This window comes from Ahaetulla prasina, chromosome 8, assembly GCF_028640845.1.
Source record: "Ahaetulla prasina isolate Xishuangbanna chromosome 8, ASM2864084v1, whole genome shotgun sequence".
Lineage (NCBI taxonomy): Eukaryota > Metazoa > Chordata > Lepidosauria > Squamata > Colubridae > Ahaetulla > Ahaetulla prasina.
This window is the reverse complement of record NC_080546.1, coordinates 45,562,684-45,580,000: the sequence shown is the minus strand read 5'-3', so window position 1 is coordinate 45,580,000 and position 17,317 is coordinate 45,562,684. Positions and strand designations below refer to the sequence as shown.

Sequence of the window (17,317 nt, the reverse complement as noted above, 5' to 3'; positions counted from 1 at the left end):
AGGGCAAGGACTACATGGTTTTGGAGGCAAAAGTCACCCTGCTCTTACTGGCTGGGTATTGGAATTCAATGTATTTGACAAGTATTCGTTTGGGAAAGGTTGTTATGAGTAAACAAGCACACACCGTGGTATTCCTCAGCATGACCACCATCCCCATCCTGAGTGCAGGAACAGATAAGGTTCTCCCAGTTCCCTGTGTCATCCCCCCCCCCACATCATGCCCCCTGCAAAGCTTTCCAACTTTCATTCAAAACTGTTGTTTTTCTATCCATTTTAATTTGAGTCTTTTACACTGGATGGTCTTCAACGCCTGATTCCAAACGGACAGATGCAGTTCACTTGGCTGCAGTGACTGCCAGGCTCTTTTCTCTCAAGGGCTGGTCGCTGTCCCATGGAACCATTTCATCCTGGGCTGCCGGGCTGCTATGTTCTCTGCTGGCTGCCGGGCTGCTATGTTCTCTGCTGGCAGCTGTCATTTCCCCATAATCTTGCTGATTTAACAATGGGCTGTTAAGTCAAGGACCTATGCTCGCCACTTGAAAAGCATGCTTCATTCAGTCCTTGTATCTGCCAGTGGGCGCCCTTTTGGATTCTACCCAAGCTGGATGAAGATGCTCCTCTGGCCAGACCTTTCCTTTCCTTTCCTTCTTTTTCCTTTTCTTTTACATCTTCAAATGGCAACAAGGATGCTGCTATTTTGTTTCTATGATCTTCGTCCTTGCTACAAAGTTTTCATACACCTACAGAAGAAAGAGAGAGAAAGAAAGAACAACCTTATCTCCTGTTGCTTTCATCACTGAGCGGGCAGAGCAAGGATCATACCACGGGGGGGGGGGGGGAGGTCACTGTTACTAACAAAAATAATTTGCAGAACAGTGAGTAATCCAATGCATTCAAATAAGGCCTAGAGTAAGTGGAGGAAGAACAGGCACCGGCAGGCTGATTTGCACAAGAGCCAGCCAGCAAGGTTTACTTTATGTAAAGGAGAATATTTGTAGCTTGGGGTTGAAATGATGGGTTTCCGAGTTTTCTTGCAGACGTCCCATTACCCTAACTAGATATCATCTGTGCTAGTAAGGAGTCACTAGCACTGATGATCTTACCTAGTTAGAGTAATGAAACTCTGCAAGAAAGCAAGAAAGCTCAGAGAGCACCAAGGACCCCTCATTTACTTTCTTTACATTGGTGAGAAAGGCAAATAACTGGAGAATGACCCAACAAGTCCTGCAGTGGCCATAGTTCTGAGTGAGCAGCAGCATGGCCCTTTGCCAACCCACCACTGTCAAAAGTGGAATTTCTGAAGTTGCCTTCCAATGCAGGTGCAAGTACAAGACAGACCAGCAGCTCAGGATACAGAATGGAATTGCCCAGAGCATACTTTCTGCTCTTAGTTACCCATCACTGTATTAAGTTTGGCACAATATATATTGGTGGCAGAATATGGCTACTTTTTGGAGATACTAGTAGACCTATTCAAGAATAGAAAATGAAATGTTTTCTTTCCAGGGCAGGGCAGTGAAAGGGATAATTATTAGTTCAGAATGCCAGATGGCATAAAAAGAATCACAATAAATAAAGACAATTGTTTCAACAGTTTACCCATTCAGAAATATAAAGAAAGATGAGATATTGCAATATCTTTCCTCAAATATTCCAAGTGGCAACATTAGAATAAAAGCTTTTCTGTTGGAAAAGATGGGTTGTTTTAAAAAAGTATGAGGAGAAAATAAATAAAATGGACTCTACTCTGATGATTCAAGGCTTTAAGATTGTTTCTCAATGCATTCACATCAAAGAGTCTCTGACCCCAGTAAGGGCTTTTTCAGACCCAGGCATTTTCAAGAATGGAACTGAGAGACTGCAATGACTAGTTCTTTGTTACATCTTTCTTCAAAGAGGCCTTATCAGTAATGAGGAACTCAATCAGGGTCCATCATTATTCCAAAATTTGAAAATGTTTTTAAATAATGCTATGAATTTTTTTAAAAAAATCAATTCGTGGCTCCCGAGTGACACCTATCCTGCGCAGGCTGCACTGGCTACCTGTGGCCTTCCGGGTGCGCTTCAAGGTGTTGGTGAACGTCTTTAAAGCGCTCCATGGCATAGGGCCGGGTTACTTACGGGACCGCCTGCTGCTACCAAATACCTCTCACCGACCCGTGCGCTCTCACAGAGAGGGACTCCTCAGGGTGCCGTCGGCGCGACAGTGTCGTCTGGCGACACCCAGGGGAAGGGCCTTCTCTGTGGGGGCTCCCGCCCTCTGGAACGAACTCCCCCCAGGACTTCGTCAACTTCCAGACCTCCGAACCTTTCGCCGCGAGCTTAAAACTTACTTATTTCTCTGCGCTGGACTGGGTTAGTTTTTTTAAGTTATGGGTTTTTTAATGGGTTTTATCTCTAAATTTTAATTGTGGCCAATTCAAATAAGTTTTTTACTAGTATTTTAATTGTATCTATAATGTATTTTCATTTTTTTCATTTTTTACTTGGCTGTGAACCGCCCTGAGTCCTTCGGGAGAAGGGCGGTATACAAATTTAAATAATAAATAAATAAATAAATAAATAAATAAATTAAATTAAAAAAAAAGGAAAGTGCTTCAGTATCGGACAAAACCCCTACCGCCCACCATGAAAGCTGGAACGCCCACTAGTGGGCGGTAGGGACCAGGTTGACTACCACTGCCCTACATGAAAGTAATTGCCATTGAGAGACGTCCAGTAGCAACATGTCTAACCTGCACTTAGCATCATGATCAATTACAATAGTTGTCAGCTGATAGAGGGGCTCCCAATTTTCTCCACAACCTTACTCTAGCAGTGGAATTAAAAAGCCTTCTGTGAGTCAATGAAAGTAGCATAAAGATGAACTGTATGCCACTTCGAAGCTGTCTTGTTCCTTGTTTTAAACTTCGTCTTACATTAACTAATCAATAAGTTTAATCAGGTACTGTATTGTGTGAAGCAATATTCAGTGTAGTTTTCTGGTGATACTTAGTAGTAATGTTATTTGCTTGGAACAATAGAGAAGTCAATTGTCATTGCATTCTTCAGGGATAATTTTTCTCCTTCCCAGTCTAGTCTTCAGTTTGGGGATTTTCTAGTAGTATATCACTATAATACTAATCAGGTCCAACTGTCCTTAGCTTTTCTGAAATCAGCCAAGATGAGCAAGGATTTATCGTTGTTCCTCCCCTCCCCCAAAAAATATAATTGCCTTTTAAGAAAAAGAAAGCACATATAATCCATATAAATATATGAGACTTATATGGTAGATTGCATCTGAGAACAAAGTTCATAAGCTGAATACATTGAGAACAGGTATTAATGAAAGTTGGTAGGTAATTTATTGATTGATTACATGGTACATTTTGCTCATTGGGGAGAGTGATTATCAATGATATTCAAATGCAAAAATTCTTGCAAAACTGAATGTAAAGCCTTGTTTGGTTTCTCACATTCTCTGTACTTTGTTTTATTTCAACACATTTTTATATGCATACAAATAATTCAAATGACACACAAGTTTAATAACAATATTAAAAATGTAGAAATGGGATAATATTGTTACATCAAGTGCCTCCATACAGAAAAAAGGCATGCTGTCCCTGGGATATTCACAATTGCAAATAGCCTCAGAAAGAGTTGCTATAATAATTAAAATTGGGGCAATTACCTTGCAACATATATTTTAATAAATGTTGACATTTGTAGTGTCCAGGGGCAGTGAAATAACTTGCAGCATGCAACATGCTGACATCATTTTACCTATTTTGCCATTCACAGATATTACTATTTTGGCCAAAAAGAGATTTGCAGACAGTGAAGAATAGATTCAATGAGCGCTGGTCATTTTTTATTATGTAATAAAAATCTTTTCTAATAGATTACCTTCATTTAGTATCCTTTTTGTTTTAGAGAGAAAAGTAAAAATGCTTAAATTATTTATATCTCCCCTTAACATTATAGAAATGTTTTACTCTAATGAAAGAAGAATGATATCTATTTATGCAAACTATCTTTTATTTAAAATAGTTTGTATCATTTTTTCTATAAAAACAAGAAACCCTGAAGTTTTAGTACCACTGAATTTTGTTTAATTATTATTAATTATGTACAAATATATGTACAAGGAGAATTCATACACCTAAAATTTATTGAAGTTTCTTTCCAATATTTTATCTTATTGTTGCTATAAATCAATATTTCATTCATTCTTTGTATTCACATTTCATAAGTATTTTATATTTGCAATTATACGAAACATTTGAGCAATTCCTGTATTAAATGATGTGGTTTATCTTTCTTAATTGTAATCAAGTTATTTTTTTCCAAAATCCTCTAATTTGTTTCCCAAATCATAAGGCTGTATTGAAAAATTCTTTCATCAGGGAATGCTATTTTAAAAATCGACTTTCTAATCCAATGATTGCAATTTATTCTATTGCTTTTAGATCCTTTTTGTTTTTGTTTTTAAACAATGAAGCATATTCATACTAGATCAACGCGTTCACATAGACTAACTATTTCTCCATTAAATTTTGCATGTTATATTTATTATATATTATATATTTGCCAAAGCAAATGTCAGATATAATAATCTGAAAAATAAAATAAATTGTACACTATCTCATTTCACAGGATTGTATAAAACATTGCAATCATGCACCTTACAACAAGTAGTAAACCCAGAATATGTCCCCACTTCCATATAAAGCAGTGGGAATTTTTCACTAAGTTTAATAGCTTATCATAAAAACTATTAAATAAAAGGGGTACATTTGATATATCAAATATATATTCCATTCACAGATATCCCATCCCATTCACAATTTTTAAATTCATTTGAGTAGCTCTCCCAAACATAATATGGGATATTATGGAAAGATATCCCATTCTCAACATAGTATGGGATAGGATATCTTTCCATAACTTCCCAGCAGAAAAAGGCTATTCTTGAATTTGATAAAAAGTGACTTTTTCTCAAAGAAATTACCATTATTATTTTCACTAACAATACAGCTATGTAACAGTGCAATTATGAAGTTCAAACTGAACAAGCATTGAAAGCTCTGCACAGTGTTTTTTAAAAGCTTAATGGATCTTTTGGAATAATGGCTAAATAAAACATTCTGTTCTCCTTATTATTAGTGATAAAGATTAGTGCTTTTTAATCTAGCTGTTCTTATTTCAGGCTCAGAGTTTGCAGAAAGATAAGTATAGAAATCACAAGAGAGTACAGATTTTATTTATAGAAGCAAAGGAAGGACATGAATGAATAAAGACCTTGCTATCTGAAATTTCATTCTTGTTTAAATCATTCTAAAACAATATCTGCCATTCAGGCACTGTTACGGTTATATTTACAGTTATATCCTGATCAGATTTGTAGGAGAAGGAAGATACTTTTATTTATATGTAAATTTTAATTGATATTGTTTATTACTTAGTCATATTCACAACCATTACTGATTATTCCATCACTTGCCTATTGTCCAAAGACAGCTATCTTTTTAACCAGCTTGCCTTTTTGGTTTTCACCCCCCCAAAAAGCAGTCTCATTATATTTTTGTTTGGTTGTTTCAAGGACAAAGTGGCCCAGCTTTCAGAGATCCATCTATAAAGAAAAAAATAATCTCACCTGAGCAAAAGCATTAACATTATATCTTGTGTAAATTAGCAGATAGATAAAACTAGACAAATTACATCAGCACAGGCACCGTGCATATCATACTCCAGTTGCTAAATAAAGAAAAGCAGTGAATTTTTTTTTCTCCTCCAATACCTAAATTGTATTCAGAGTTGATAACAACATCTGGCAGAGTTGATAACATTTGACAGCCTTGAATTAGCTTAACCTATTAATAGAGAAGGTGCTAGAAGAATTGCACCAAGTATTTCTTCTCCTCAGAAAATTATTTGATGGTTTGGAGAAGACTGATACAATACATTATACTGAAGTCAGATTAAATTGCATTCCATATAGAAAAGGCAACCAGATTAGTCCTTGGATCTCTCAAATCCAAGTGATCTTGGATCACTTGGGAATAGCAAGCTAGTTTGGTTAACACCTGAACTCAAAATGTTCTGTCCCCTAGACAGGACAATGGCTAGACAGGACAATCCACCCTATTCTTCACACCCCAAGTCCACTACTTGCCTTTTAAGATTGGTAGAGACATTCCCTGAATCTGGGACATATAAAGAGTGGATAAGCCCAAAATTTGTCTAGGTCTCAAATCATCAAATCTGAATTGATTTGATATTGATATTGATATTTGATATTAAAGATGATTAGGGGACTGGAGGCTAAAACATATGAAGAACGGTTGCAGGAACTGGGTATGTCTAGTTTAACAAAAAGAAGGACTAGGGGAGACATGATAGCTGTGTTCCAATATCTCAGGGGTTGCCACAAAGAAGAGGGAGTCGGGCTGTTCTCCAAAGCACCTGAACAAGAAGCAATGGGTGGAAACTGATCAAAGAAAGAAGCAACTTAGAACTAAGGAGAAATTTCCTGACAGTTAGAACAATTAATAAGTGGAACGACTTGCCTTCAGAAGCTGTGAATGCTCCAACACTGGAAATTTTTAAGAAAATGTTGGATAACCATCTGACTGAGATGGTGTAGGGTTTCCTGCCTGGGCAGGGGGTTGGACTAGAAGGCCTCCAAGGTCCCTTCCAACTCTGATGTTATGTTATGTTATGAGGCTGTCCAGGCAGCTCTCTTTCAAACTCTTGTGAGGCTAAGTTGGTGCCAAGGTGGGATGAAACCTCAATTTCAATCTTGCAGCTAACTCAGTATTTAATTGCAAACAATGGGCTCCCTCAGTAATTTTTAAACAAAGAATAATCCATTTTTGTAACATTCTTGTATTTGAAAGTATCAGGGCAAAGATGCAACCAATTAATTACGGTATATAAGTGAGCTATCCATGGAGTCCAAAGACTGTATTTCCCGAATACTAGTTTACAGCAGGAATACACAAAGATTTTTGAGCCATGTTCGCGTTTGAGTATGGAGAACATGCCAGGAACTGCACTTTAAGTTACAAGTGGGGAAAAATTGGTGGAACCATGACATAAACTAAATTTAATTTCGTTTAGTTGGCATTTACAGTATATATGAGAATTGATACATTTGAATGAAGTAGTTATTTTGCTTATTCCATATTGATTTGGTGATCATAACCTCTTGGAAGTCGGGCTTCTGGTGGCTCCGCTCTCTCCGAAGGACGCCCTAAGGGTGCCCGCGCTGGGATTCTGTAAAAGCCGGCGAAATCAACGGCTGAAAGTACTTTCCCCGGTAAGGAGAAGGGAAAGAGCAGAAGAGGGAAGGGTAGAGCTCTCTCTAGAGGCCCCGTTTGGGGAACTCGAAAGGGAAAGTTCCCTGAATTCCTTCTGCAAAGCTCCAGCCCCAGTGTGTTTCTGCTTTAAGCAGACAGAGAAGAGAGCGACCACTTCTGCTTCAATTGATTGTTATGGATATTTATAAGCAGACGGAATAAAACACAGGAGATCAGTCATTTAAATTGCAAGTATTAAATCTGACTTCTATTTTTTTCTTTTAAAAAAATAATAAATTTTTTTTTCTCTCATCTACAATCAACACAATGAAATAAAATGGCGTTTACTTGTTGAGAAAGTGAAACTGAATGGAGATTTTATCTTATTGTACTGGACTGTGGATTGTTGGATTATTTTAGTTTGTTTAAGTATTTCATAAGGGGATTTTCAGCAAGAACTTTGCCATGAAGGTTTTTTCAGAAGAATGGATTCGTGACTTTATACAGGATTATACAGAAAGAATGTATTTAATTATTCAACAATACGAATTGGAAAAAAATGGAGGCGTTTTGGATGAGAGTTTGGAGGAAATTAACCAAAGTAATCAGGACTTGGAATATGGAATGGATGTAAAGAAGCCTTTTTTAAAAAGTTTGGATGAAAAGCCTGAAGTTGTGCTACAGGAGGCTGTCTCCTGAAATGGAAAAATTCACAGGGTTAATGCTTTCCAAGAGTTCTCTTTTCGGATTGAGGGAATATACGGCAGTAACTCGTGGATTCTTGGACATAAGGAACTATTAGGAAATATTGTGACTGACTTTTCAAAAGGAGTAATGAAGGAAAGACAGAGACTAATGCATCAAAAATGGCAAGAGACAAAAGTATCATTTTTGAAAGATTTTTTTTTTTTTTTGAATATTAACAGAAAAAGATTTTAGCCTTTCTGAAAGACAATACGTAAGGAAGATTTGGAAGAAATGGGTTGATTATATGTTTTATAACCATCATAAAAGACTAGATATTTGGATTTATACTGGATTTTGACGAGGAAGGACTAAAGTTGAACAGATATTGTAATTTCCCTGTATTGAAATTCTATAATCTGTTGTATTGAATTTTAAATAGAATATTCTCGAAAGATCTTATGTAAGAAAGACTTGGGGGGGAAATTATATGGTTATAGAAGTTATAAGGGAGATATTCTCTGAATTGGATTGGATTTTTATGCTTTAGCTGGTTTTAAATATTTTAGGATTAATTTGTTCTACTGATCTATATATTTTATTACTGTTTATTGTTAATTTTTTGAAGGATTTTGGTTATGTAAGGAGGAAGTCAGAGCTAGAGAGGGAGAATTGGTATAATAGTTTTGGGAAAAAAAAATTTTTTAGCATATGGTTGTTTTATTTTTAACTATACCTTGTGTTTGTTCCGGGAAGCCAGGGAGGGAGGGGGGAGGGGGTTTGTGAAGGGAGAGGTGTTGGGGGGAAAGGGGGGGGGGATTTTTTTGTAAAACTTTTTGAATAATAATAAAAAAAAATAACCTCTTGGAAGTCTTCTGGAGGTTAGGTGTTACAGAATGTCTCTCAGCTTATATTGCCTTCATTCACTATAATATTGGAGAACTATGGAAGCAGAAGTCCAACCTATCTGAAAATCAGGTGCTTGGCGAAAGATAGTTAAAATATTTAGTTGCTGTGGGCTCTATTTGTCAAGGAATTTCTGCTAGTGGAGTCTAGGAGAAGAATCTTCTCTGCCATGGCTCCTGCCCTTTGGAACATCATGCCCCATGATGAACCCCACCCACCCTTTGGACCTTCCATAAAGGCTTGAAGACCTGGCTCTGCCAGTTAGCCTGGAGCCCCAACAGTCCATCAGTGCATCACCCTGGAAGTAGCTGATGGATTAAGTAAGGGAATACTCCACCTCCCACTCTGTGTATTCTGCTCCTTCCTCCCCATCTTTTTAATCGTAAACTATTACTATTATTATGAGTATTTATTGCTTCAATGTTTTATTGGCTTTTAATGCTTGTAAGCCATGCAGAATCACCTTTGGTGAGACGGGAAGCAAACAAGTATAATCGAGTAAGTAACAAAGCAAAGAAGTAAGCAAATAAATAAAAGATTACATGTGATATAGTACTTTGAAAATACAGAGGGAATCTTAATGGATGAATTCATAATGTCTTTTTTGTTTTGATTATTAATATTTCAATTTTATTATGTAAGCCAGTTTCAGGGTAAAGTTAGCAGTACAAGTCAAGATACAGGTTTTAAATAATTAATTAAATTCATTTCATCTTAATGTAAATAAAATTAACTAATCTCTTCTTTTTAAAAAAAATAGTCATCATTTTTGAGCTCCCTTTAGTTATCAATTAATCAAGCAAGCCTTCATTCTACCTATTATACCTTGTAATTTGTACTGTTTTTATCATTTTCCTGCATTTGGTCAATATTTTTCTAGTCATTAGTTGCTGTTAATGATAAGTAGCAGCCCTTACTGTGAGGACATTAGATCCAAACAGACAACCAAGTGAAACTTTTTTTTTTTTGCAATTTTTGCTTAGAACTGAAATGCACTTATTATCTCATTTACCATAAACCAACACTGATTCTTTGTTATCATTGTTTGTCTAGTCATCTCCAGATTATTGATCCATTCATTCACTTTGTGTAAAAGGTCTGTGGTTGCAAAACTATATTTGTTATTTCATGTAGAAGGCAAAACAGCTGCCATCCTAATTGTCCCAAAAAAAATTCTTTCAAAACAATCATCAGATGTTCCTTTGGTCCCTTTATCAAATCAGAAGTTATTTCGCCATATTGATAGGCATTATTCAACAGTTGCTCTTTTAATTTTTTTAAAAAAGGATTTATATTGTTATTGATGGTTACAAATTATTACATTAACTCATTTTATTAGAAATGAGTTTCCAATAAATTTACCATACTAACTGTATATAATTTTACCTTAGCTTATTTGCTGCCTTTAAAATACATAATATAAACCACACACACAGAGATATGTATACATATATATACATACACATGATCTACAATTCATAGGTGTAAAATGCTAATTAAAGAGCTCTTCTGAGAGTCTCCTTAATAGCATCTTCTTAGTAAATAGGAACAGTCATATTTTTGATGAGGGAAGGAGGACAGTAATTGGGGGGATTGAGAATATATATGTGGAACATTCTCCATATGTTAAGGATACAAATGACCTTCATAATTACATCCTAGTATTGACAATCTATCAAGAAATCAGAAACTGTGGATTTTCCATGCATAAGGTTTGTCTTAAAACACAAGACATCTACACTTGGTGTGCAGCAATAATTTATCAGCATTTGAATTAGAAAAATTAGATTACTTTCAAACAATATAGGTCATAGTTTTTGAAGTTTGTTATATAATTGTTAGGGCAGGACAAGAAATAACAGGTTGAACATCATTAAAGAAAGATCCCACCTAGAACTAGGGAGACATTTCTTGACAATGAGAACATTTAAGCAAAGGAATGGCTTACCAGTGCTCCATCAGTGGAGACTTTCAAGAAGAGACTGGACAGCCATTTGTCTGGACTCCTGATTGAGCAGGGGTTTGGACTACAAGACATCCAAGGTCTCTTTTAGTCCTATTATTCTATGTTCTACATTACTATGCAATTTATTAATTGCTGTTTTTGTTTTGTTCCTTTAATTCTATTGTACTGTATCCTTTAATCCTGTTGCTTTTAATTAGTATGCATATTCAAATAAATTTGGCCACAGAAATAAACACATAATTTACATAAATTATATTGTTGGTAAAAGCAGTAAAATATGGTACAAATTTACAGACCAGAAGAAAGTCATATTTATTGTAAGTTATTAACCACATTGTGAATAAGTGATGTGCAAACAACTTTTTATTCCTGCTTCACAGGTGTCTAAACAAATTAGATAGGGAAAGGATAGTGATAGGACAATAGTGCAGGGGTGAAATGCTCTCGGTTCGGACCGGCTCAGGCGATACGGTAGCGATTGCGGCTCCTGGTTCAGAGGACCGGTAGCAAAAATCCCTGGCCCCGCCCACTGCCTCTGCTGAGCCGCACCATCAGCAGAGGTTTTTTTCTTTTTAACTTTTAAAAGTTTTTCTTCAGCCGAAAACATGACTTTAAAAGTTAAACAAAACTCTCTGATGATCGCGGGGCTGAGTGGAGATCATCAAAGCCTTTAAAAGTTTTTTTAAAAAAACCCTCTTCAGCCGAAGGGGGAGAAAAAAAGGGGAAAAAAGAGGTTTCAAAAGCCTCCTCTAGCAATCCCAGAGGATTTTCCTGATCCTCACAGGCTTTTAAACTCACTTTTTAACAGCCCCCACTTACAAGAGCCTCCAGCCATGCCCAGCCAATTCCCCCTCCTCACTTACCTTTAATTACTGCTCCTTTCGGGCTGGCAACAGCATGCTTTTCTTCAGCTACTGATTACAGTTTGCTTTGACTTCCTGCTTTGCTGAATGAGGAACTCTAGGAGTTGAAGTCCACAAACTAAGTTACTAAGGTTGGAGACCCCCTGATCTAAAAAAATAAATAAAAATAATAAAATAAAATATTTGTGCAGCTTTCTGAGATTTGGTGTGGTTCTGTAGTGTTTCACTCTAACTACACAAACACACAAAATCTCACAAAGCTGTATGTGGCATTGTGTGTGTGTTTGTGTGTGAGTCAGTTGTGTTGTGTGTGTGTAAAGTGTGAAAGTGTGAGGTTCCTGCTTGTTGCAGGGGCCATTTTGGGTGAAGTGCAGCTGCTTTTACATTGTGTGTGAGTCAGTTGTGTTGTGTTGTGTTGTGTGTGTGTAAAGTGTGAAAGTTGGTTTTTGAGCTTTTTGTGGCTATGTGAAGTGTGAAGTGCAGCTGCTTTTACATTGTGTGTGAGTCAGTTGTGTTGTGTTGTGTTGTGTGTGTGTAAAGTGTGAAAGTTGGTTTTTGAGCTTTTTGTGGCTATGTGAAGTGTGAACTGCAGCTGCTTTTACATTGTGTGTGAGTCAATTGTGTTGTGTTGTGTGTGTGTAAAGTGTGAAAGTTGGTTTTTGGTACCTCTTATTGTTTTGTATACCTTATTTATTATTTTTATTATTTATTGTTATTGGCCACGCCCACCCAGTAATCTGACCACCAAGCCACACCCACCAATTAAGCCACACCCACAGAACCGGTAGGGGAAATTTTTAGATTTCACCCCTGCAATAGTGTCTAATGTTTTAAACCTGGGATGTATGCTTAATAAGTTGGGCAAGATGGAAACTGCAATCCAAGCAAGTGGTGAGTACCAGGTGAATGTAACTTTTCAACCTGGGATTGTTCAAATAAATCATAAATCAGTTTCAAAAACTTGTGTTTTTAATACCTTCCAAGTCCTGCTTTGTTACTGTACAATCCTGAGAGATCACAATATGGTATCCCTACTGAATAAGATCCAAAATATACCCCAAGACTTGTACAATGAGTTTGATTCATGGTATATAGTAACAGAAAGGCAAATTGACTCACAACAGTGACTCACAACAGTGAGTTGGCATAAGGAGGAGATGGTAAAATGGCAAAAATTGATTAAAAGTGACAAGGAATGATAAGTCAAAAGAGGTTATAGCTTAGTTGGCCCTGACATACAATATGCTAATCCTTGATCAGTGCATTTCAATAAAGAAGAATTCCACAACGTTCGGTACATGTTGAAACAGTCTGACAATGTTTCTCAATCTAGGCAGCTTCCAGAGGTGTGAACTCCAAATCCCAGAATTTCCCAGCCAGTCATCTTCCTTACATTCTACTAGGCTAGGAAGAAATAGATTAGAAGGTCTAGATAACATGCAAAAAAGGCACTTATGTATGGAACAGAATAGGAATTGCTGGGCTCTGCAAAAACTCAGTGTCTTTGAGATGAGATAAAGAAGAATTCCTTGATAAATAAATCACTTATTCAAGCCAACCAAGTCTACCACATGTAGAGGTAAGGTTGTTTTTACTGTTGGTAGCATTGTACCATCATATACATCTACAATTAAGTGAGATTCTCATATATAAGAGGGATAATGCAATTTAGTCACATAGGACACTTCTCATTAAACTAACTGGATCACATTTGCACCTGAGAAATTTAGGTGAAGGAGAGACAGATTTGTGTAGTGGCTGAGGCACCAGGCTAGAAACCAGGAGACTCTAGGTTTTAATTTCACCTTAGGTACAAAGCCAGCTGGGTGAACCTTGGGCCAGTCACTCTCCCTCAGCTCTAGGAAGCAGTCAAGGCCAAACCACTTCCACAAACTTTGTCAAGGAAACTAGTCCAGGCAACAGCTAGGAATCAAAAACTGACCTGAAGACATTTCCCTCCCTCCCACAAAAAAAATTACGTGGCTAATTGAGCATCTTATAGCCTGCACTGAGCCTTTTGAAAGAAATGAATTAACCTTCCTTCCTAGGAAACCTGTTGCTTCTCTGATGTGTTGCCCTGCCTGAAAATTACAACTGTCAGAACACAGCTAGTGCAATTATTGCTAGGACCTGACAAGAGGCCTCCCTACACATACACTACATCATGCACATACAAATAATGTAATCATTAACTTCTGTATTAAAAAATGAAGAGCTGTTTACAGTATACAAATGAAACTATTTATCCACGTGGATAATTCCTCTATCAAATGCCAGTTAACCTCCAAACTATTCCAAATGGCTCATTGTCACAGGTATTCCCTTTGGGAGGTGATGATCCTGCTAGAAGAAAATAAATTAAGCTGTCTAAATAAAAACACACATATAGTTTAAAAATAATAAGTACAAAGGAACAAAAATGCTATCCCACCCAAGAAATCAAAAAGGTTAATTAAAGCCAAAAGTTTTAATAGTCTAAAAGCGAAGCTATGTATCATTAAAACATCAGTGCCAAAGCCAATGAAAAGAAAGCCTGTAGAAATGTAGATTTCTTCCCTTTATCATGAAACTTGATGGAGCATAAACTTTACAGATTATATGAAATCATTTGGAACCCAAATTGCCCAACAACATTTATAAAGTGTCTATTTTGTATCTATTTTATAAATTTCATTTGAATAAAGAACTCTACTGACAACTGGGTGGAATGCTAAGAGTTCATCAGACTGGAGTAAGATATTGGATGAGAATTAAAACAAGGCAGTCATACTGGTAGTCCCACTGAAATCTTTGGGGCTTAGTCAGGATTGAAGTTTCTCACTGATTTCCATGGGATATAATGCTTTAGATTCATCCGACATATTTTATAACTATGGGAGTAGTTAAGAACAAACAAGACCACTGCTTACCAGGTTAAACTGGATAGCTAATATGCTCTCCAATCTTAGCAGTTTGAGGAAAGGCAGTTTTATTGTTCAATGCTAAGAAAGTTCATGTCATGATAGGATTCACACCTTGCTTATACATAGATTTAAGCCAAAACTAAACCGACTAAATTATTATACACTAAATTATTGTGTAATTATTTCATGTGACTAGCAGTTTGTATTTACTCAAAAACATCTTAATTGTTCTTTTCACATTTTGTTGTATAAGCCACCACTGCAAGTTTTAAAGCTAAACTCTAAAGTCATATCTTGGTTCAATGGAATCATTATAATGTCTGCTAAAATTGTTCTTTTTATAGTATTCCAGAGGCCCTTAGCAACTTTAAGACTTGAGGACTTCAACTTCCAGAATTCCCCAGCCATTCCCATAAAAGTGCAAATTCCTTCATACTTATGGGAAAAAACAGTGCAATGGAGTTACCAATAGCCAAAAGAATATCTTCCTATTTTTATGTCTCTATACAGCTGCACAATTCCTGGCTAGGCAAAACTATAAAACTATATTGATGAAAGTCCCAGATATTAATCTATTTAAGTTGAGAGCAGAGTAAATGAAATGATATATATGAACAGTACCAAAGGGACTTGAGGGATCATTATGATTTTAAATTAGTAAACAAAAATAGAAAAAATAAGATCAAAAATTATTTGAGGCATTTTAAAAAATATATACAGATGTTAGGAGTATTTATTATTCACTTCAATATCTGTAAATCTGAGACTCCAAAGATTTGCTCACGAAATTTGAACCACTTAATACCATTTATACTGGGGCTGGTTATGCATATTATTTTGACCAAAAGGTACCTTAGGTAGCTTGCAGTATAAGCAAGTTCTGCAATATATACAAAATTTAAAGACACCCCCCCCTCCAAAAAAAAGTTATCAAAGCCAACTTAAATGAAGAAACTAAAGAACGGCTCTGGAATTTATATAAAATTTCTTTTTATTGTAAGTAGAATTGTTTCTATTTATGACTCATCAAGCCTTTTCAAATTTAAGAATTCCAATAATTAAGGAACCCTAAACCTTATCACAGTGGCTCAGTGGCTAAGACGCTGAGCTTGTTGATTGAAAGGTTGGCAGTTCAGCAGTTTGAATCCCTAGTGCCACGTAACGCGGTGAGCTCCCCTTACTTGTCCCAGCTTCTGCCAACCTAACAGTTCAAAAACATGTAAAAAATGCAAGTAGAAAAATAGCGAACACCTTTGGTGGGAAGGTAACAGCATTCCGTGCGCCTTTGGCATTGAGTCATGCTGGCCACATGACCACGGAGACATCTCTGGACAGTTCTGACTCTTCAGCTTTGAAACTGAGATGAGCACCACCCCCTAGAGTCAGGAACGACTAGCACATATGTGCAAGAGAACCTTTACCTTTACTTATACTATACTTACATATACTATCCAACCTGGGTAGTATATCTAAGGAGCCTTGGTGACACAGAGCTTAGAATGCAGTATTACCTTTTTTAAACCTTATCACATTTGCCAGACTGGAACCAAAACCTAAGAGGAACTTACTTTGTGATTACTCAGGGCAGCTTCCTCAAAGCAAAGTCTGAAAATTGAAGCCAGAAGATTTCAGAAGACCATTCTGGGACCTTTGAGCAAGGATCTCTCCAACTGAATTGAAAAGTGCAGGTTGAGGCTGTTGTAGCTGAAGGTGGCTTGGAAATTATTTATTTCCCAGCCCAAAGACCCACTGAATCAGGGGTCTCCAACCTTGGCAACTTTAAGAATTCTGGGAGTTGAAGTCCACAAGTCTTAAAGTTGCCAAGGTTGAAGACCCCTGCACTGGATCATACATCCCAACTCCAAGATCAACTTCAACCCCTCAAGACGCACCTGTGGCTGCTCCTTGGAAGTGGCAGGGCGTCCTTCGCCTTTCAGTCCAGGCGGGGGCGCGTCGCCTCACAAGGTTTGCTCGCGGCAGACGCCCCAGGGCTCTCGCAAAGAGGGGCGGCCGGGTTGGAGGGCGCCGGTACTGGCGACGGAATTCTTCAGCTGCTTAATGACCCCGAAGAGGAGCAGGACAAGCAGGAAGAGCAGAAGGAAGAAAAGCGCCAGGTAGAGGAGCAAGTTGAATTGCCACTCCATGGCGCCGCGGAGGCCATCCCTCACGAACTGCCCCGCGGGGCCTCCTGTTCCACCAGGGAGGGGGCGAAATCGGGGTGCTCAGACGCCCCTGGCATCTCTTCCCTGCAGTCTCTATCCCCCCCCCTCCTTTCGTCGCCTGGGCTGGGAGCCAAACGAAGGAGACGCGGGAAAAACCGCCAGAAGGTCGTCACCGACTCCGGTTGGGAACGAGGAAAGAACAACAACAACAACAACAGCAACAAATCAGTTCATCGCCATAAAGGGCTGGAAGCTCGGACGAGTTGTTCGCACTCACAGATCCCGCTAAAAGGAACACGCAGAGACACACACACGCACCCGTCGCACTTGAACGGTTTTGTTTAGCACCGTCCGGGGTGCCCAGATAAATGTTCCGCGCCTTCAAGATCGGCTCTCCATAGATTGATTGAAAAAAATGCACCGGGCGGGGTGGGGGTGGGGGTAGCGTCGGGGAAGGCAGAAAATCCACATTAAAATAGCAGCATCCCGGCAAAAGAGCCCAGCAAGCGCGGCCGCTGCTTTTGAGCAGCGTATGTTACCCGGGGGATGG

The 17,317-nt window shown here is 37.8% G+C and overlaps 1 protein-coding gene across 2 annotated transcripts; it reads right to left on the bottom strand.

Annotated features, from left to right (window-relative positions):
- Positions 1-279: 279 nt before the first annotated feature.
- SMIM43 (small integral membrane protein 43) lies at positions 280-17,177 on the bottom strand. Of its 2 annotated transcripts, XM_058192652.1 has the most exons (3): positions 16,498-17,177; positions 11,703-11,799; positions 280-740 (listed from the first exon to the last, which is right to left on the bottom strand). In XM_058192652.1, the coding sequence occupies exon 1, from the start codon at positions 16,747-16,749 to the stop codon at positions 16,564-16,566; it is 186 nt and encodes a 61-aa protein (XP_058048635.1). In that variant the 5' UTR covers positions 16,750-17,177; the 3' UTR covers positions 280-740; positions 11,703-11,799; positions 16,498-16,563. The 2 variants fall into 2 exon arrangements, with proteins under 2 accessions (XP_058048635.1, XP_058048634.1); XM_058192651.1 differs by lacking the exon at positions 11,703-11,799.
- Positions 17,178-17,317: the final 140 nt, after the last annotated feature.